The sequence below is a fragment of the Narcine bancroftii genome, chromosome 3, assembly GCF_036971445.1.
Source record: "Narcine bancroftii isolate sNarBan1 chromosome 3, sNarBan1.hap1, whole genome shotgun sequence".
Lineage (NCBI taxonomy): Eukaryota > Metazoa > Chordata > Chondrichthyes > Torpediniformes > Narcinidae > Narcine > Narcine bancroftii.
In genome coordinates, this window is record NC_091471.1 from 61,126,782 (window position 1) to 61,149,384 (window position 22,603).

Below are 22,603 nucleotides of genomic sequence, written 5' to 3' on the forward strand. Positions count from 1 at the left end.
GTCTCGAAATTGTTAGACATATCACAGGCAGTAGAGAAAAACTAAATGACCTTCAGTACCTATCTGAACAAATTTGAAACCATCCAATATTGAGAAGCTTACCGCTGGCATCATAACAGCAACATCTACATTGATTTGTGGTTTGATGCAAGTACCAAGTAAATAGCTCCCAACAACTTTGACTGAAGTTGGGGGTAGAAAGTGAAACTTTCCTTTGACATTGTACGGTACTTGAAGGAAAGGAACTTTAATGCCTTTAGGAAGCCAGGATTGGTCTGTAATCTATGAGAATAGAAAGCAGAGTTAACAAAATGAACGCATTCTCAAGAAGATGTGGCTTATCCACAATGCATTAGCTAAAGAAATTTATCAAAATATTCCATTAGATTTAGATCTAAAGGTGTTACTAAAAGGGTCATAGTGTGTAAACCACTCAATAGAGCTCAACAAATATAGAACAATCATAAATTTAATGACTAGGACATTCTGTGCCAATCAAAACACTTAAAATAAATAGTACAAACTTCCAACTAAAGTGTCAAAGAGAGTAATGTGAAGTTAAGCTTTAACATTATTAGTTGTTGGCCAATCAATAGACGGAGAAGTCTCCCTTGCAGCAATGTGGAAGCAAACCTCAATGAAAGCACAAATGAAACAAGAAACCAGAAACTAAACAATACCCAAAATAAATCCCACTAAAATTGTTGTCGAGCAAGAAGTTTACAGGCCAACTTCAAGTGAGGGGAAGGATGTTTAGAGGAAAACATCAGGGGGAAGTTCCTCCGCCCCACACACAGAGCTGTGGGTGCCTGGAATGCTGGGTTGGTGGTGAGGCTGAAATATTAGTTTCATTTAAGAGACTTTGGATGAAAGAAAAATAAGAGGATTATGAGGTAGGAAGGGTTTTGTTTTTATTTTGGTAGGAATACGGAGTTGGCACAACATTGAAGACCAAAGGGCCTGTACAGCTCCAGGAGTTTAAACTAGATTTGCAGGGGGAGGGGAGCCAGAGTGATCGAGCAGATAGTGAGATGGAGGGTGGTAAGGGCCATGCAAGGACTGCATGGAAAAGATAGAAAGCAAAGGTTTGTACATGATAGAAATGATCTCAGATGCATCTATTTCAATGGCAGGAGCATTGTTGGTAAGGCAGATGACCTTAGGGTGTGGATTTGCACGCGAGATTATGATGCCATTGTTATTATTGAGACTTGGTTGCAAGAGGGGCAGGACTGGCAACTCAATGTTCCGGGGTTCCAATGTTTCAGACATGATGGGGGGGGGGGGGGGGGGGGGGTGGGTGGAGGAGTGGTATTGTAAGTCAAAGAAAACATCACAGCTGTGCATAGATAGGACAGCACTCTGGACTTGCTTACAGAGGCCATATGGTTGGAGCTAAGGAACAGGAAAGGTGTGAGCACACTAATAGGCTTGTATTATAGACAGGCCAATAGTCCAAGAGAATTGAAGACACAAAGCAGACTATTGTAAGAAACAGAAAGTTGTGGTAGTAGGAGATTCTGCATATTGAATGGGACTCCTATACTGTAAAAGGATTGGATGGCTTGGAGTTTGTCAAATGTGTACAGGAAATTGTTTCTAAATCAATATGTAGAGACACCAACAGGAGAGGATGCAATACTTGACCTCCTATTAGGGAACCAGGCAAGTCAGGTGGCAGACGTCTGTGTAGTTTTGGGTCCAGCGACCTTAATTTCATTAGTTTCAAGTTCATTGTGGATAAGGATAGGTCTGATCCTCGAGCGGAGGTTCTAAATAGGAGAAAGGCCAATTTTGTGGAAATGAGAAAGGATCTCAGAAGAGTCAATTGGAATAAGCTATATTTTTTGGCAAGGATGCGTACGATGTGGAAGGCCTTCAAAGGAAAAATATTGAGCAGGCAGAATTTGCATGTTCCTACCAGAAGTAAAGGCAAAATTAACAGGCATAGGGAACCTTGCTTTTCAAGGGATATTGGTGATATGATTAAGAAGAGAGAGGGAGAGGTGTAGGGAACACAGAGCAAGTGAGATACTTGCAGAGTACGGAAAATGTAAGAGAATCAGGAAGGCAAAAAGAAGACATCAGTGTGCTTTGGCAGATAATGTGAAGGTAAATCCGAAGGGTTTCTACAAGTATATTAAGAGTAAGAGGATAATAACGGGCCCCTAGAGGATCAGAGTGGTCAACTATGTGTGGAGCCTCACGAAATGAGGGAGATCTTAAATAGTTTTTCTGCATCAGTATTTACTCAGGAAATTGGCATAGTACATATGGATGGAAGGGAAATAGAAGTGTCATGAAACATGGAGAATAAGGTGATTGCTGCCTTATAGCAAATAAAGGTAGACAAATCCCCTGGGTCAGTTGATATTGTCTCCCTTGAGGGAGACAAATGTTGAAAATGCAGGGGCCCTGATGGATATATTCAAAATGTCCTTGGACATGCCGGTGGATTGGAAAGTAGCTCATGTTGCAGCACTGTTCAAGAAAGGCTCCAAAAATAAACCAGGTAAATTATAAGCGAGTGAGCCTAACGTCAGTAGTAGGTTGATTTTTTTAAAATATTTTATTTTAAATCAGCACATATGAAAATTATAAACTAATAAATCATAAATCACAATATTAGAGTTTACAAATATATGTTGATTAATATACAACAAAGAAAAAGAGAAAAAACTTTAAAAAAACTAATCCCTCCCCCTTTCCCAACCCTTACTAGCCCTACTAAACTAAAAACTAAATCTAAAATATATAATTACATAGCTATATAATGATTTGGATTGTTTCGGAGGACACTCAAGGATTTTTCTCATAAAGCCCTTACTCATTTTCATGGAAAACCTCACCGTTTTGGAGGATTCAAATAAATTATTTATTATTTTAATCCCATTATTCGAGCATACAGGCTCCAAACTTGTAGAAATACAGAATATTTACCCCTCAAATTATATGTAATTTTTTTCTAAAGGGGTACAACTTTGAATCTCTGTATGCCATCTTCCTAATGTTACTGAAACGTCTGATTTCCAAGTAACAGCAATACATTCCCTTAGTATGTAAATTATTGGAAGGAGTTCTGAGAGACAGGATAATAGGGGGGTTTTTGGACAGCCATGGACTGATTAAGGACAGTCAGCATAGCTTTGTGCATGGTAGGTCATGTTTAACAAATCTTGTAGAGTTTTTCGAGGAGGTTACCAAGAACGTAGATGAAGGATGTGGATGTTGACTACATGGACTTTAGTAAGCCTTCAACAAGGTCCCACATTGGAAGTTTGTTCAGAAGGTTAAGACACTAGGTATCCATAGAGTGGTTGTAAACTGGATTCTAAATTGGCTGAGTGAGAGAAAACAGAGTGGTAGTGGATGGTTGCTTCTCAGACTGGAGGACTGTGACTAGTGGTGTGCCTCAAGGATCTGTATTGGGATCATTGTTTGTTGTCGATATTAATGATCTGGATGATATGTGGTAAATTGGATCAGCAAGTTTGCTGATGACACACAGAGGAGGTGCTGTGAACAGAGAGGAAGATTTTCAAAGTTTGTAGAGGGATCTGCACCAAATGGGAGAATGAGACAGTAAATGGATGATGGGGTTTAATGCAGACAAGTTTGAGGTATTGCATTTTGGAAGAGCAAATCAAGGAAGGATGTACACTGTAAATGTTATGGCACTGAGGAATATGGAAGACCAACAAGACCTGGGGATACAAGAACATTCTTCCCTGAAGGTGGCATTGCAGAAGGACAGGGTTGTACAGAAAAGCTTTTGGCATCTTCACCTTTATAAATCAAAATATTGAGTATAGGAGTTGGGATGTTACGCTGAAGTTATTTAAGACAATAGTGAGGCTAAATTTGGATTATCGTGTGCAGCTCTGGTTGCCTAGCTACAGGAAGAATATCAATAAGATTGAAAGAGTGCAGAGAAGATTTACTAGGACGTTGCCAGGTCTTCAGGACTTGAGTTACAGGGAAAGATTAAACAGATTAAGGCTCTATTCCTTGGAACAAAGAAGAATAAGGGGAGATTTGATAGAGGGTTACAAAATTATGAGGGGTATAGACAGAGTAAATGCGAACAGGCTCTTTCCACTTGGATTAGAAGAGATAAATAAGAGAGGACATGGCTTTAGGGTGAAAGGGAAAAGGTTTATGGGGAACATTAGGGGGGGAAAAACATCTTCACTCAGAGAGTGGTGGGATTGTGGAATAAGCTGCATCTGATGTGGTGCAGAGTCAATCTTGAGATTTAAGAATAAATTGGATAGATACATGGATGGCAGAAGACTGGAGGGTTATGGAATGGAAGCAGGTTGGGACTAGCTGAACAATGGTCAGCACAGACTAGAAGGGCCAAATGGCCTGTTTTTTGTGCTGTAGCGTTCTACGGCACTAAGACATTGAAGAATCAAACCCTTTAAACAAGCTGGTAAGTTCTAGACCTCCTTGTGAGCAGTATTTACATATGGGAATATTCATATCCCACCTGCATCTGGCCACCAATTACTAAATCAAGTAATGCTCCCTCTTGGACAGAGTTGTTAGTGCCAACACAATTGTTCTCAGTCATTTTCTGAATCCAGTGCCTTTTCACCACTGGAAAAATCAGCCTCATATTTGCAGCTCCTGTTCCCATGCATCATACCACCACTCACCACCTGCATCTTTTGTTCCCTCTACATTCATCTGCATTTAATTCTATTCTCTTCTCTTATCCTGTGTTATGACAGTATTTGGATTTGACCTACAAGCTATAGGCGATAGCATTGTAATAATCTGAACAATCTGTATCTCTACCAACCTCCAAGGGCTGCCTATCCCTTTTCCCATGCCATTGCTGTCACACATTGGTTCAAAAGGATCCTGGTGTCTAATGATTAGGCATATACTATGAAATAGTTAAGCATGTCTCAGAAAATAAACATACATGATAAATGATGAGGCTTAAAAATTACTTCAAAATCTCCTGAATTACAATGCAGAGATTCATGTTTGAGGGATAGACTTTTCACCAAGCTATCCACTTGATTAGCAAATCATTCACCTCTAGAAGAATTCACCCATTGACTGGCACACCATGGTATCATTCTCCATAATCTACAAAGATGACTTTTTTCACCCAATTACATCTGGCAGAGATACAAGAGCACAAGTCATAGAAGCAGAAAAGGCTCTTCAGCCCATCAAGTCTGCCCCACCACAGCTGATCAATTTTCTCACTCAGCCCCACTGCCCAGCCTTCTCCCCATAACCTTTGTTGCCTGTGGCCACAAATTTCACAGATCAACTGCCCTCTGGTTGAAGAGATTCTTATCCATTCTTGTTCTAAGCACACACCCTTTAATCTCTTGTGCTAGACTCTCCCACCATGGGACAAAAACTTCTACATCTTTCAACATTTGAAATATTTCAAGGAGATTCCCCCCTCATTCTCCTAAATTCCAATGAATACAGACTAAGAGCTGTCTGTCAAACACTCCTCGTATGATAACTCTTTCATTCCTGGAATCATCTTCATGAACCTCCTTTGAACCCTCTCTAATGTCACCACAATCTTTCTTAAGAGAGCTGAAAACTGCTCACAATACTCCAAGTAAGGTCTCAACAGAGCCTCAACATCACAGCCCTGCTCTTGTATTCTATTCCTCTTGAAATGAATGCCAGCATTGCATTTGCCTTCTTCACCACCATTTCCACCTGCAAGTTTACCTTCAGGCTAACCTGCACAAGGTCACAAGTCCCTTTGAATCTGTGTATATTCAGTTTTCTCCCCATCCCATCTTCATATCGCCTGCAAACTTGGCCACAAAGCCAATCATTCCATAATCTAAATCATTAATATGCAACATAAAAAGAAATTGCCCCAACACCGACCCCTATGGAACACCCCTAGCAACTGACAGCCAATTAGAATATGATACTTGTATTTCAACTCTATGCTTCCTGCCAATCAGCCAATACTCTACCCATGATTCCTGTTAGACCATGGGCCCTTAACTTGTTAAGTAGCCTCATGTGCAGCAACTTGTCAAAGGCCTTCTGAAAATCCAAATATACATCATCCACTGCATCTCCTTTATCTAGCCTGCTTGTCACCTCCTCAAAAGATTTCCAATAGGTTTGTCAGGCAAGATTTACCCTCAAGGAAACCATGCTAACTTTAGTCTATCCTATCAGTACATCCATTACAATCGACTCCAACATCTTCCCATCACTGACATCAGGCTAACCAGTCTATAATTTCCTTTCTGCTGCCCCCCCCCCCCCCCCCACTTGAATAGTGGGATGACATTTGCAATTCCTTTGCTCAACAAGTTGCTTTAAAAAGCCATCTCATAGACTTTCTACAAATTCTCTCTTTTGAGATCTCGTTCCAACCTGAGTTTCACAATCTACTTACACATTAAAATCCCCATGACTACAATAATATTGCCCTTCTGACACATCTTTTCTATCTGCTGGAAAAACTAAATATTCCTCCCAGATTTCAAAAAATTGCATGTTTCTCGAGAAATAGTCTGCCAAAATGTAAGAAGCACACAAAAAAATATTCTAGAGTTATGCAAGACGTCAGAATTGTTAGAAGTACAATTTTGTTTTAAGTGGAACAGAATATCCTAGTCATGAAATGTGTGATTGTTCTATGTAATGGATTGTGCACCATGAGGGAATATTAAATACAATAAATGCTTACATCAATTTGCAGATACTAAATTTAGGCAGAAAACTTCATCAGATTATGGATATGATTCAGACTAGCAAAATTACAGATATCAATATATAAAACCTCTAATACAAAAATACTAAAATTTGCTTACATTAACTTGCTCAGTTTTTGGTATTTTTTCAAGAAGATTATTCACTTCATGGAGGAAAGCATCAATTGTCTTGCGTTTCTTCTCCTTCAATTGCACTTCTTTTAAAAGTTCTTCAATCTGTGAGTGATAAATAAGCTTAAAACACCAGACACACAAATTACAATTACCACTTCAATAATAATAAATCTTGTTAGTGATTTTATCATTGCAAGTTCCCAAATCTTATAATTCTTCTGAGGATTCATTGCTAAATATAGATCCGATTAAATTGTGCAAAGGCGGCTAAATCACTGGGAGAACAATAATCAAAAAGCTTGGCGAAAAAATTCTGAACCTTCCAGGTAATGGTGTCAATACAGTACACACATTTGGAATAATCTTTAGGTCAGGAGTCAGTCATATGGCTATGCAACAAAAACCAAGGCAATATGAATACAACTCCAGTCCACCAGCCAGATATCACTCAACTTTAAAAGGTCTCCCACAAGTTACTAACAGCCAACTTATGGACATCCGTACATACAACCATGGGAGACTAGCAGATTGGATTTGTCATCTGTTGCAGCCTTCTTCTGCTGAGTGAAAAGGGCATTTCCCCATGCCTTCGCTCCTACGCCCTCTCCTTCGATTGGGGGTTGGATTGAGCCAAGCAGAGTTGTGAGGGGTGTGCAAATTTGCACACTCACTCACCAAGCCAGAGAGGTCAATTGCTGCCCGCTATCCTGGGCCTGCCTGCTCTCCCATTATAGCAGTTTCAGTGATCTTCTCCTACACATCAGGTTGTAGGCACTGCAATAGACTTCAGAGGAGCAGAGATCCATCTTTCAGCCTTCTGCCACAGGACCCATTGTCTGGCCTCCAACACGACCAGCTGTCCAGGATTAAAATGCTTGTAGGAGGCTTTTCAAAGATTCCACGCAGTTTGGTGTGTAAGATGGCGGGCCCATCTCTCAGCAGCCTCAAGAGAGCAGGTTCAGAGGAGGCCGCAGATCAGCGCAAGGCTTCAGAGTGGGAGAACACCCCCTGCCCTAGCTGAGGATGTACAGAGCAGAGAACCACAATTTGCCAGAGATGGGCTTTAGGGAACATGGTTTAAGGAGCATGATACGCAAGGGCACTGATAGTAAGCCAAGTTCCCAAAGGGTCTGAGGTGGTGATAACTTCCCAATCACCAGCGGATCAGAACCAAGGTCCAAGGAGGGAGACTTTGTTGCTTCATGCTTACTGCTTGACTAGACTGGAAGTGTTCAGTGGATGAATTTATGGGAATGTTGGAGGCAATGGCCACAGAGGAGGTGGCAGATCCATAAACTTGATAGTGGTGCCAGTCTAATAGCACCTGAGTGCTTTCTTTTTAAAAATATTTTAATCTTGTTTCTTTTTCCCATAAATATACATATCAAAATTTTCCATTTTCAAGATTAGGATGATGATGGTTCCTTTCAGTCAGTGTGTGGGATTTGAAAGGAGGATACCCCACTCCTCAGAAAGGAACAGCGTGAGCTTGAATTGGTTTAGGTGAGACAGGGTTGCACAATTCCAGACCCAGCCTCTCGACATCCCTCCCAGGTCCAATGGTAATGTGAGGTCCAAGACTGCTGGGGAAAGTTCTGTTGCAGTAAATGACCAGACCAAGCTTCGATGCAAGGGATGCCCTTTCCACACTTAGCTTGCGGTTTAAAAAAGTCTTCATTGGAGGTCACATTTTTATAATAGTAGCACCTTTTTTATTATTTTATCTGGGCCCCTATGTAGCCAAAAAATGTTTGCCATATTTTTATAAATACATTATATTTGTTCTTTCGATTGTATGATTTTCTCCATAGGTGGACAACTATTCATCTCAGTCTTCCATTGTGCTATCTGTAGAGGGGAGTCAGATTTCCAAGTAATAGCAATACATTTCTTAGCCACAGCTAAAGCTATTTTAACAAATAAAATTTGGAATTTAGTTAGTTTGTTTCTTATTTCAATAAAATTGCCCAAAAGATAAAGCTTCAAGTCGTCCATGAAGGCCACCTGTTATCCTTGTTAGTATTTCAGTAATATCCTGCCAGGAAGGTCTCACTTTCACACATGACCTATTTCTAATCCACATCTCCAATATTTCTGATTTTGATTTATGTAATTTCTGTGGTGAGGTAAAATTGGTCTTGAAAATTATATTGCACTAATCCGTATCTTGTATTTATGAATGACATTATGTTATCCAAACACCAATCGAACCAGCATCTTTCCATTATTGCAACTCCTAAATCCGACTCTCATCTCTAACTCTCGATCTCTGTAAACCTGGTTTTGCACTTTCATTTTGAAGAGCAAAGTACATCTTAGATATAAATTTAGGTGTGTTCCCCAGCCAAAAACATTTGTTCCAACTCACTAATTTCAGGTGGGGCCAAGTTTGGTCCCCATCTTTCTCTTAAGAATGATCTTAGATGGAGAAAGCAAAAGAATGCTTGGCTCCTAAGCCACTAAACCAGAAGGAACGTGCGGAGTCTTCCACAGTTCTGGAGTAACTGCTTAACTGGTTTGAAATCGCACAGTTAAAAAGTCCCAAACAGTCCCAGTGTTCTGAGCACCCCAGTGGGGCAGAAGTAATGTCAATTTCCTGGCCATAGCTTTGCCCCACACTAGGCATCTCCATAGATGCCGCTGGTTGTGGTCTTACTCGCAGCTCCGGCTCTGGTTCACTTGTCATGTGGGTGAACAGCTACATGATTTCATACCACCCTCCCCCCCACCCGGAAATGGCGATGGGAGGTACAGGAACTGTAATCTGTATAGTGTCTACTTTGCATGGTCCGCCTCATCTCCTAGCAGATGGTGTAATGACTGGTTGTTCAAAGTCAAAGTGTGCTAGATCGATGGTAAATGTCTCCTCCCGGCACCCAATGTTATTGACTTAACATTCTACTTATAAATAAAGTCCTTCATTGTTTCCTCTTTTATTGAATTCAGTCCCATTCAAATCCATGAAGGGGGATTGTTTCCTTCAAAGAAAGCTTGTGCTGATACATAATACTTAAAATCTGGAATTCCAAGTCCTCCCAATTTATAGTTCCATGTCAACTTTTCCAGTGCAATTCTTGGTACTTTGTTGTTGCCTAGGAATTGGTCTTATACAATTACATAATAATTTAAAGAAAATTTTTGTTAGTACAATAGGCAACGATTGAAAGATATACTGTAGTCTTGGCATTACATTCATTTTTATACAGTTTACCCTTCCTATTAATGTAATTGGCAGATCTTTTCATTTCTGTAAATCTTTTTCTATTTTTTAATAAAAGAGGGTATAATTAAGCTTATAGAAATTCTGTAAATTATTTTGTCACTATTCCGAAGTATTTTATTCCATATTTCTTCCATTTAAATCTACTACCTTTTTGGTATCTTTCAGAAATCAAAATTCTGCAATCACATTATCCCACTTTTATCCATATTTATTTTATATCCCAATATTCTTCCATATTTTCAAATATTGTTTCTTAACTTATCAGTGATTCAGCTTGGCCAGATATATATAATAGTACATCATCAGCAAATAAATTAATGTTATGTTCTTCTTGTCCAACTTTTAAGCCTTTATTATCTGGATCTCTTATAATCTCCATCAGAGGTTCAGTAGCTAGGATGAATAATATTGGAGATAGGGGACACCCCTGTCTCCTCAATCCACTCAAGGGTTATTAGTGATAATTTTAGCTTGTGGCTTATGATAAAAAGTCTTTATCCAATTTTATCCGTCATATCCCTCAACAGCTTTTCAACACATTAATCGGTTAGTCAAATTCTCCATTTTTTTCCCAGGATAATGCTCAATTCTTGACCTGACTCCACAGTTTTACCTGGTTCTGCTGGTCCTGTCACTATTTTTGCATCACTCCCTGTTGGACTTTCAACCGATGTTGCTGGTTGAATAGAAGCTTTCAATCTTTGTTCTCGGATGAGAAAGTGTGAACATTTCATGTTTTTTTTTAAATTTTTTATTTCTTGCACCATGAAACACATCAATCATAAATGATCATCACTAATATATACACACTGACATTTCCTCTTTCCACCCTTTCATCCCTCCCCTCACCACCCCCCTTCAAAAACCAATAAATAACACATAAAACAAAGAAATAACAAAAAGTAAAGAAGTCGTATCGTTCACTTTTCATGTTGATAACATCAAGTTCAATTAAATACAAAGCATGTTTTCAGACTGTAATTAGGAAGCTGATATTTAAGGGCAAATCAGAAAGTCTGAAGTTAGAACCATTTTAAACATATTTTGGAAACAACTTTCATGTCCTCTTCACAAGTTACTATTTTGTCAATCCCTATCAGCAAGACAACAATTTAAAAATGTTAACTCAATCCTAAACATAATTAATTCATCCTGAAGTAACTTAACTATTATAACTCAAAATAAAATCTATTCCAATTTATTTGTCAAGGTATAAAAATAAACCCTCCATTATGCTATGAAATGTGTGCAATTATTAAAACACAGCAAGGTGTTGGTAATTGTTTTTAAACTTGTGATGTCATGAAGACAAGTTGAGTAATGTACTCTCTGAAGCATAAACAATTAAACATTTATATCTGGCAGTTAAACAGATCATTTCTGTAAAAGCAAGAGATTTTTTCCATTGGATTTAACTTAAATCGCTAATTGATGCTATTTCAATCTTCAACTTTGTAATTCATCAGATGGTCTGACAAGGTGAAGAATTCAACGCACTTTATACTTTTTTTTTTAAATTTCCAATTGCACCCCAACTTTTATTTTGCTTGATAACTTTGTTTTATTAACAAGTTTATTAGTTCAATATCTCAGCAGACTAATACATGTATACAGTTCAATTTCCTTTTAGTAAAATTGCTTTAGCTAACAATGCTTTATTCACTTTTAAGAAAATTTTAATTTTACTTTTACCAGCACACCATTGAGATACTTTAAGCGCAAAATGCAATTTAAAAAATGTCACCATACCAGCCATCAACAGCCCTGCAATGTGCTGCCTCACTGAACAAATCCAGTTAACAGTTTTACTCAACATTCAAAGAATGACAATTGGCACAATGAAGCTTGGATCCATTGGACAATTCCAAAAGCACTCGTACAGCAAAGATAATGAATATAAACTAGACACGAATAATCAAAGAGCTTGTGTATATGAAAAGCAGTAGACTTTTTAAAACCTAACACCTGTTCCATCAATGAGATGAGAAGTTATTCTAAGAACAAGTTAAACCTATTAATTTCAGATTTAAAATTAAAATTGATTGTACAACTGTTATTCACAAAAGAAGCTTCTAAAGAATGGTAACACAGTTAAGTTTGGTTCATTGACTTCCACTGGGTGTCTGTAAAATCTTCACTCTGAAGAACAGATCCAATTTTGATTGTACCAAACTAGTCTTAGAAATGTTGCTAAGGAAATTATAGCTCTTTCATTTCTTGACAACTTCAAATAAATCACAACTTAACCTTCCAAATTCCATGTAAAGTAAGCTTATTTTCTGCAATATCTCCTTGCAATTTAATAAGTTCAGCTATCAAGCTTGCAAATTTATACTCTAACTAGCAGGATACCCAACGTTGCCCGGGAAATAAAACACTCAGTTGTGATTGTCTCCAAAAGATGGCATCTGAAATCTTGAGTTATAGGCTCTGGTCATCTTCAGGAAATGTTTGGACTCTGCTGTGGTGAGCAGCAGCATTTTCAAAGGCTGTGGATGCTTGGCCAGTGGAGGTATGCTCAGTTTTCCATTGGAACAGCATATGGCTGGTGTTTCACCTGTTCACTTCTATGCTCCACAATGTTGGTATACCTCTGACATCGCGCCATTTATAATGGAAGAATACTCATCTTTTTTTGTATAATACAAATTAGTTGTTATTTCTTTTGACCAAGAATTATTAGCCACGGTTTACCAATTCTTCAATCAATTAATATCACTTTAACGGTGCTTTGTGCTTCTTCCAATGCTTCCTTACCTATGCAGCCTTGCCAAACTTGGAAAAGAGGCTGTCTATCGCAATCACTTCACTGTGATTGGTTGCAGCCCAACCCAGATCCTTGTGGGATACAAGTCACAGTTTGCCAAGTGGAGCAACCGCCAGTATCTCTACTCCCTGTGATGCACAAAACTGCTGGAGAAACTCAGCAGGTCACTTTGCATCTATATGAAATGAAAGGCAACTAACGTTTTGGGCCAGAGCCCTTCGTCAAGGTATGAACAGAAAGCAGGCAGGTGCCTCAATAAAAAAAGTGGGGAAGGATAATAGGGAGCAAGGAAGGAGCAGGGTTTGGGGAGGGGGGGAGGGGAGTGGCAGTGGAAGTATAGGCTAATAGGTCATGGGTGGGAGGGTAGGAGGAAATAAAAAGTGAGGTGATAGGGGAGGAGGTAGCTCTCCAAATGGGAATGGAAGGGAGCAGGAGGAAAGAGACTCAAGGAGGAGGGGTTTAAGATAAAATGGAGATTTCTATTAATGCCGTCTGATTGGAGAGTGCTCAAACAAAATATGCAGTGTCATTCCTCCAATTTGCAAGTGGTCTCAGTTTGGCAGTGCACGAGCCCATGGATAAGACACGTCAGTGTGAGAATGGAGTCTCGAATTAAAATGGTTGGCCAAGGGGAGGTCCATGTTAATGCAATGGACAGAGCGAAGGTTCTCAACAGAACAATCTCCCAATCTGCATGCAGTCTCTCTAATGTAGAGGAGGCAACAAGGGGTGCACCAGATGACCCCTGAAGATTCACAAGTGAATTGTTGCTTTACTTGAAAGGACTATTTGGGGCCCTGAATGGTGGGGTGAGGGAGAGGGAGGAGTGAGTGCAAGTGCAGAATTTCTTGCAGTCACAGGGGTAGGTACCGAGGGGAAAATTAGTAGGAAGGATGAGTGGACAAGGGAGCAGTCCCTGCAGAAATCAAAGAGGGAAGGAGAAAGGATGTGTCCGGTAGTGGGATCACATTGTAGGTGGCAGAAATTGCAGGTGATATATTTGTATGCAGAGGCTGGTGGGGAGGTCGGTGAGGACAAGGTGTATCCTGTCTCTGTTGTGCCTAATGACAGAGGGTGGCAGGGTAGATATGTTGGAAATAAATGCAGCAAAGGGCTGAGAAGGAGGACATTTCAGATGTCAGAGAGAGAGAGAGAGAGAGAGAGAGAGAGAGAGAATGAATTTGAGGTTGGGGCAAAAGTTCGCAGCAAAGTGAAAGTTGATGAGTTCATTGCGAGTGCAGGAGGCAGCGCCAATGTCATCGTTGGTGATGTGGAGGAAAAGTTAAGGAGCTTTGTCTGCTTTTTTCTCATACCTTGAAGAAGAGCTCAAGCCCGAAATGTTAGTCTCCCTTTACTTCCTATGGATGCTGCGTGACCTGCCGAGTTTCTCCAGCACTTTTGTGCATTGCACTTAGATGACACCATCTGCAGACACCAAGTATTTCGTTGAACTTCTAAAGCAACAACTAGCCATCAATTTTCTCGACTTCAACTTTCGAAAAATAGTCTACAAAGACCTTTTGTAGATGTCTTCTGAAAATCTATGCAATATGACCATGAAATGTAGCAGAACTTGGCTATTCAGCCCTGATATTTCACTGGCCATTACAGATCAAATTAGGTTCTGAATATTCAGTTTAACCAACCCATTCTTGCTCTCCCCAAACAACTGAAACTTTGCAATGTGATCTATCACTCTTTAGTTACAGAATCTAAATAATTGACAACAGATCTCAAGCAAACTTTACTTCCCCCCCACCCCCCACCACAAAAGGAGAGGGATATGAAATTTTCCAATCCTCAGGAACATTTGCCAAATGAACAAAATTTAGAAAATTAAGTTTAGTACATGTGAAATGTTCTTGCTAATTTTTCTGGAACTGCAGATTCAAATAAATTGCTAGGAACTTTCCATTAAGTGGTCTACAAGTACAGTACATGATCTATTGTTCACTTCCGTTCATAAATAAGGTTATAAAGGTGGAAATACTAGTCAGCAGATCAGAATCCACAAACTGTCACTGAATCCAAAACTTAGTTTCTCTAAAGATGCAAGATCCAATTGAATTGCATGTACAGAAACTGTTCAAAACCTAACCTAGTGAGTATTTACAGATTTATTTCTGATTTACTTCAGAATTAACAACACATTCATTTTGTTTCATTTCAAGGTTATTAGAAGAATTGATTTCAATAATGCATCAGCTATTTTCCCTCAGACCATTCCCCAAGAACTTAATTTACATCATCAACTGTTTTCCAAGGTTGACAGAAGAATTGTTCCTTATTGGAAAAGGAAGGTTGACTTCTCCCAACAAAACTGTATCACACCCTCATTTATAATAAATAGTCCCTTTATTATAGTCTGGCTCCGGTCTGTTCTAGCACTTCGTATCTATAAAGGCACTTCACATTTGCATTACTTGTTAAACCATTAAGCATTTTCCCTTTGATTTCTTTCTTCTTTCTCCCCCCCCCCCCTCATCCCACATCATTTTGTTTCATTCTCTTCATCTTGCTTAAGCAACTTTCAGTTAATTTTTTTGTTATTCCACTTATTCAACAGTTGAGGTAGCTTAGAATTACTGCAGCAATAGCTGGCATTTATAACTGTTAAACACCCCAAGCCATGTCAATGGAAGCAAAGAAAATACAAGAAAATATTCATATGGACAACCAAAACGTTGATGAATGGTTGGTTTTAAGGACATTTCAGGGAAGGCAGTGGAGGAATTTCAAAGTTAGATGGAGTGATCAATGTCAGACATAAAGAAAACCCTTAAATTTCTTAAAACAGTTTGAGAGCAAATACAACCATAAGGATTTGAAAACAAGGTTTAATTGAAAAAAAAATCCATTGCAGGGTTGGGAGTCAATTGAGACTCTTCTTGGCTTTGGAACAATTGTTAAGGGTCAGCCCTAAAAAAAAGTAACATGTACTGAAAAAGCGAAAATCACTGATGGGTTGATATGTACATTGAGTTCTTATGAAATGAATTGCTGATGTAGCAATCCCTGTTGAACATACATCCCTTGAAAGCAGCTCTTATAACCTTTCCAATCATCACATTTCATTCTTCAATGCAACAGCCAGTGAAGAACACGTTTATTCTTAAAGAGCAGAAACGTTTAAAATATGACAAGTTTAGCAACACTCATGCAGTACCTGCATTCGCAGTAGAGTGGAATGAAAGAGATTCTCAGTTTCTTTCAGCTGATTGAGTTCTTCACTAGTAGGTGGCTTGTATAGTTCTTTTTTACTTAGCTTAGGAGTTCCTATTAATCCAACATCTACTTTTTGCTTTTTCTTCATTGCATTGTCCTTCTTTTCAGGTTTTTTATTCCCATCTTCTTCCTCCTCCACACTTCTGCTTTCATCATCTTTGAATGGTTCCACGTCCTTTAAAATTAACCACAAAAAAAATGAAATCATACAAAATGCATTGTTAAAGGAACACAGAAAGTGTCAAAACAATTGCACAAGCCAAGTGCAGACTTTGTCTTATCTGGAAATGACATGGTTTTTAAATTCTGCAGAAAATATTGCAAATTAATAGAAATCAACATTGCCACCATGTGTAAAAAAAATTTAAAACTGCAGTTTCTGTAATCCTAGGCAAAACAGAGAAGCTGCAAAGACGTAGCAGATCAGGCAGTATCCAACGTTTCAGATTCTCTATGTCTGCCATCATGTGTGCCAATTTTTTTTTTTAAATAATATTTGGAGTCTAAAACATGTCAATAAAGCAAAAGTTTTTTTTAATAAATCAAAAATCTGTAGACACCATGGTTTTTTTTAAATTTTTTATTTTTCACACTATAAACCATACTGACCAAAATACAGACATTTTTCTCTTAAATATATAGTGTCATTTTTTTTCACCCTCCTTTCCCTCGCTCCCTCACCCCCCCTTCCCATTTATTCAAAGTTCAATCTATAGGATACATTAAACCCGTTAAACAATGTCGTCACTTAATAAAAATAAACAAGAAATTTTTGTCTTTTACTTTTACATACTTAGTCAGTTCATTTCGTTGTCTTCTCCTTCTGTCATTTTAGGTGGTGGAGGTCCATGGTAGGATTTCTCTATTGTGTTTCATGTATGGTTCCCATATTTGTTCAAATATTGTGATGTTATTTCTTAAATTGTATGTTATTTTTTCTAATGGAATACATTTATTTATTTCTTTGTACCATTGTTGTATTCTCAAGTTGTCTTCCGATTTCCAGGTTGACTTAATACATTTTTTTGCTACAGCTAGGGCTATCATATCCAAATCGAGTCCAAATTCTTTATTTTTTATATTACTTAGAAGGAAGATCTCTGGGTTTTTTGGTATATTGCTTTTTGTGATTTTATTTAATATCTGGTTTAGATCTTCCCAAAATTTTTTCACTTTCTCACATGCCCAAATTGCATGTATTGTTGTTCCAGTTTCCTTTTTACAGAGAAAACATCTGTCTGATACTGTTGGGTCCCATTTATTTAACTTTTGGGGTGTGATGTATAGCCTGTGTAACTAATTATATTGTAACATGCGTAACCTCGTGTTTATTGTATTCCTCATAGTTCCGGAGCATAGCTTTTCCCATGTTTCATTCTTTATCTTTATGTTTAGATCTTATTCCCATTTTTGTTTAGGTTTACAGTTTGTTTCGTTGTTCTCCTTTCCTTGCAGTTTGATAATTAAAAAATTTATAACAAACATGTACATCGTTGTGTCTGTAATCACATATTCAAAATTGCTTCCTTCTGGTAACCTCAGACTGTTTCCCAATTTGTCCTTCAAGTCAGTTTTCAGTTGGTGGTATGCAAACATTGTATCATGAGTTATATTATATTTGTCCTTCATTTGTTCAAAAGATAATAATTTATTTCCCAAAGAACAATTTATCTCCCATTCTCTGAAGGAAAGGTTCTTTATTGTGAAAGGGATTAGTTGATTTTGTGTCAGTATTAATTTTGGTAGTTGATTATTTTATTCCTTTCTATGTGAATCTTCTTCCAAATGTTGAGCTGATGATGCAATACCTGTGAATTCCTACATTGCACCAATTTTTCATCCCATTTATATAGTACATATTCAGGTATCTTCTCCCCTATTTTATCTAGTTCTAATCTGGTCCAATCTGGTTTTTCCCTTGTTTGATAAAAATCTGATAGGTATCTTAATTGTGCGGCTCTATAATTCTTAAAGTTTGGTAGTTGTAAGCCTCCTTGTTTGTACCATTCTGTTAATTTATCTAGTGCTATCCTCGGTTTCCCCCCTTTCCATAAGAATTTCCTTTTTATTTTCTTTAGTTCCTTGAAGAATTTCTCTGTTAGGTGAATTGGTAATGATTGAAATAGGTATTGTATCCTTGGGAAGATATTCTTTTTAATATAGTTCATCCCTCCTATCAGTGTTAGTGGTAAGTCTTTCCAGTGCTCCAAGTTGTCTTGTAATTTTTTCATTAATTGCTAATAATTTAGTTTATATAGATGGCCGAGATTATTATTTAGTTGTATACCAAGGTATCGAATTCCTTGTGTTTGCCATCCAAATGGTGATTCTTTCTTAAACTTTGTGAAATCCGCATTATTCATTTGCATTGCTTCACTTTTATTTGCGTTGATCTTGTACCCCGATACTTCTCCATATTCCTTCAATTTCTTATGTAATTCTTTTATTGATATTTCTGGTTCTGTTAAGTATATTATAACTTCATCTGCAAATAGACTGATTTTATATTCCTTCTCTTTTATTTTTATCCCTCGTATTTTGTTTTCTGTTCTTATCAGTTCTGCTAGTGGTTCTATAGCTAACGCAAACAGTGAGGGAGATACTGGACATCCCTGCCTTGTGGATCTGCTCAATTTAAATTGGTTTGATATATATCCATTTACTGTCACTTTCGCCAAATGTCCCTTATATAATGCTTTAATCCAATTAATATATTTCTCTGGTAAACTGAATTTTTGCAGTACTTTGAATAAATAATTCCATTCTACTCTGTCAAAGGCTTTCTCTGCGTCTAAAGCAACTGCTACTGTTGGAGTTTTGTTTCCTTGTACTGCATGGATTAAGTTCATGAATTTACAGATATTGTCTGTTGTTCGTCTTTTTTTAATAAATCCAATTTGGTCTAGTTTTACTATTTTTGGTACACAGTCAGCCAATCTGTTTGCTAAGAGTTTAGCTATTATCTTATAATCTGTGTTAAGTAGAGATATTGGTCTATATGATGCTGGTGTTAGTGGATCTTTCCCACTCTTTGGTATGACTGTAATTATTCCTGTTTTGCATGAATCTGGTATGTTTTGTGTTTTTTCAATCTGGTTCATTACTTCCAGGAGAGGAGGAATTAATAAGTCTTTAAATGTTTTATAGAATTATATTGGGAGTCCATCCTCTCCTGGTGTTTTATTGTTCAGTAGTTTTTTTAATATCTCCTGTATCTCTTCTATTTCAAATGGTTTTATTAATTTATTTTGCTCCTCTGTTTGCAATTTCAGTAGTTCAATTTTAGTTAGAAATTCCTCTATTTTGTCTTCTTTCCTTTCGTTTTCAGTTTGATATAGTTGTTCGTAGAATTCCTTGAAGTTTTCGTTGATCTCTGTTGGGTTATATGTAATTTGTTTGTCCTTTTTCCTTGATGGCAATACCGCTCTTTTAGTTTGTTCTGTCTTAAGCTGCCACACTAGTATTTTGTGCGTTTTATCTCCTAGCTCATAATACTTCTGTTTTGTCTTCATTATGTTCTTCTCCAACTTATATGTTTGTAGTGTTTCATATTTTATTTTCTTGTCTGTCAATTCTCTTCTTTTAGTTGTATCTTCCTTTATTGCCAATTCTTTTTCTGTATTTGTTATTTCCCTTTCCAATTGTTCTATTTCTCGATTGTAGTCCTTCTTCATCTTAGTTACATAACTTATTATCTGTCCTCTGATGAATGCTTTCATTGCGTCCCATAATAAACATAGAACATAGGAAATAGGAGCAGGAGTAGGTCATTCGACCCTTCGAGCCTGCTCCGCCATTCAACAAGATCATGGCTGATCTTAAAGTTCAGTACCCCGTCCCCGCCTTCTCTCCGTAACCTTTAATACCCTTATACTGAAGAAATATATCTAATTCCCTCTTAAATAGATTTAATGAACCTGCCTCTACTGCCCTCTGTGGCAATGAATTCCACAGATTCACCACCCTCTGGGTAAAGAAATTCCTCCTCATCTCGGTCCTAAATGGTTTGCCTATTATCCTCAAACCATGGCCCCAGGTTCTGGATTCTCCCATCATTGGAAACATCCCATCTGCATCCATTCTGTCCAGTCCTGCCAGAATTTTATATGTCTCTATGAGATCCCCTCTCAATCTTCTAAACTCCAGCGAGTACAATCCCAATTTGCGCAATCTTTCCTCATAAGTCATTCCTGCCATTCCAGGTATCAGCCTAGTGAATCGCCTCCGCATTCCCTCCATTGCAAGAACATCCTTCCTTAGATAAGGTGACCAAAACTGCAGACAATACTCCAGGTGGGGTCTCACCAAGGACCTGTACATCTGCAGTAAGGTATCCTTGTTCCTATACTCAAACCCTCTTGATAAGAAGGCCTGCTGTTCCTGCATGCTCACCTTCAGAGACTGGTGTACAAGTACCCCTAGGTCTCTCTGCACTTCCCCATCTCTTAATCTATTGCCATTCAAATAGTAATCTGCCTTCCAGTTTGTATTACCAAAGTGGATAACCTCACATTTATCCACATTGTAGTGCATTTGCCATGCATCTGCCCAGTCCCTCAATTTATCCAAATCACATTGGCGCTTCCTGACCCCCTCTTCCGTGTACACAACCCCTCCTAGCTTAGTGTCATTTGCAAATTTGGAGATATTACATCCAATCCCCTCATCCAGATCATTAATGTAAATTGTGAACAGCTGGGGTCCCAGTACAGATCCCTGTGGTACCCCACTGGTCACCACCTGCCACTCAGAAAACGAGCCATTTATCCCAACTCTCTGTCTTCTACCTGCCAGCCAGTTCTCAATCCATATCAATACTTTGCCCCCAATCCCATGAGCCTTGATTTTGTAAGCCAGTCGTTTATGCGGGACCTTATCGAAGGCCTTTTGGAAGTCCAGGTACACCACATCCACTGGCTCTCCCCCATCTATTTTACCTGTCACCATCTCAAAGAATTCCAATAGATTTGTCAAGCACGATTTACCTTTTGTAAATCCATGTTGACTCCGTCCGATCCCTTCTCTGCTAGTCATGTGCTGCGCTATTACATCCTTAATAATGGATTCCATCATTTTGCCCACTACTGATGTAAGGCTCACTGGCCGATAATTTCCCGCTTTTTCTCTACCCCCCTTTTTAAATAGTGGGGTAACATTAGCTCCCCTCCAATCCATGGGTACTGATCCTGAGTCTATCGAGTTCTGGAAAATAATTCTTAAAGCATCTGCTATCTGAATAGCCACTTCCTTGAGTACCCTAGGATGTAGATTATCAGGCCCTTGGGATTTATCTGCCTTCAATCCCATCAATTTCCCCAAAACCATGTCCTTAGAGATACTGATTTCTTTCATTTCCTCCCTTGCATTAGTCTCTATGTTTCCCAACATCCTTGGGAGGTTATTTGTATCCTCTCTTGTAAAAACAGAACTAAAGTAAGAATTTAATTGGTCTGCCATTTCCTTATTCCCCATTATATATTCCCCTGATTCCGACTGCAAAGGACCTACTCTGGATTTCACCAATCTTTTCCTCTTGACACATTTATAAAAGCTTTTGCAGTCGGTTTTTATATTTGCCGCAAGCTTATTTTCGTAATTTATTTTTGCTCTCTTGATTAATCCCTTTGTCCTCCTTTGGTGTATCTTGAACTGCTCCCAGTCTTCAGTTGTGGTACTTTTGGCCAATTGTTATGCTCTCTCTTTGGACCTAATGCTGTCTCTAATTTCCCTTGTTATCCACGGTTGAGTCACCTTTTTTGGTTTATTTTTATGCCAAACCGGTCGGTATAAACGATTTTTGCAATTTCTCCATTAGATCTGCGAATGCTTTCCATTATCTATCCACAGTCAACTCCCCCATAAACACCACCCAATCAATCTTACTCAACTCCCGTCTCATACCATCATAATTCCCTTTATTTAAATTCAGGACCTTAGTCTCGGTTTTAATTTCATCACTCTCCATGTCGAGTGAGAATTCGATCATATTGTGATCGCTCCTACCCAAAGGGCCTCGTACAACAAGATTGTTGATTAGCCCCTTATCATTGCATAATACCCAATCTAAAATGGCCTGCTCCCGAGTTGGTTCCTCAATATATTGGTCTAGATAACCGTCCCGTAAACATTCAAGGAATTCCTCCTCCTCAGTATTTTTACTAATTTGGCTAGTCCAATCTATATGCAAATTAAAGTTTCCCATGATGACAGCTGTTCCCTTATTGCACACTTTTCTAATTTCTCTTTTAATGCCTTCCCTCACCTCTACACTACTATTTGGAGGCCTATATACCACCCCCACTAACGTTTTCTGCCCCTTGCTATCCCATATAGATTCCGCATCTTCCGAGTTGATATCCTTTCTGTCAATCGTGTCGGTCCCTTCTCTCACCATCAATACTACCCCACCCCCTTTTCTTTCTTGCCGATCCCTCCTAAATATCGTATACCCCGGGATGTTAAGTTTCTAGGCTTGCCCACCCTGCAGCCATGTTTCTGTAATCCCAATCAAATCATATTTGTTTATCTCAATTTCCACAGCTAATTCAT

At 38.5% G+C, this 22,603-nt stretch overlaps 1 protein-coding gene across 1 annotated transcript in view; it reads right to left on the bottom strand.

Moving 5' to 3' along the window:
• nol6 (nucleolar protein 6 (RNA-associated)) overlaps nucleotides 1–22,603 on the bottom strand; it is a 160,800-nt gene that overhangs the window by 121,526 nt on the left and 16,671 nt on the right. Inside the window, exons 2-4 of the mRNA XM_069924127.1 lie at nucleotides 15,996–16,229; nucleotides 6,825–6,941; nucleotides 103–282 (exon numbers count right to left, since the gene is read on the bottom strand). Coding sequence (XP_069780228.1) covers nucleotides 103–282; nucleotides 6,825–6,941; nucleotides 15,996–16,229 — 531 coding nt within the window. The remainder of the gene's footprint in view (nucleotides 1–102; nucleotides 283–6,824; nucleotides 6,942–15,995; nucleotides 16,230–22,603) is intronic.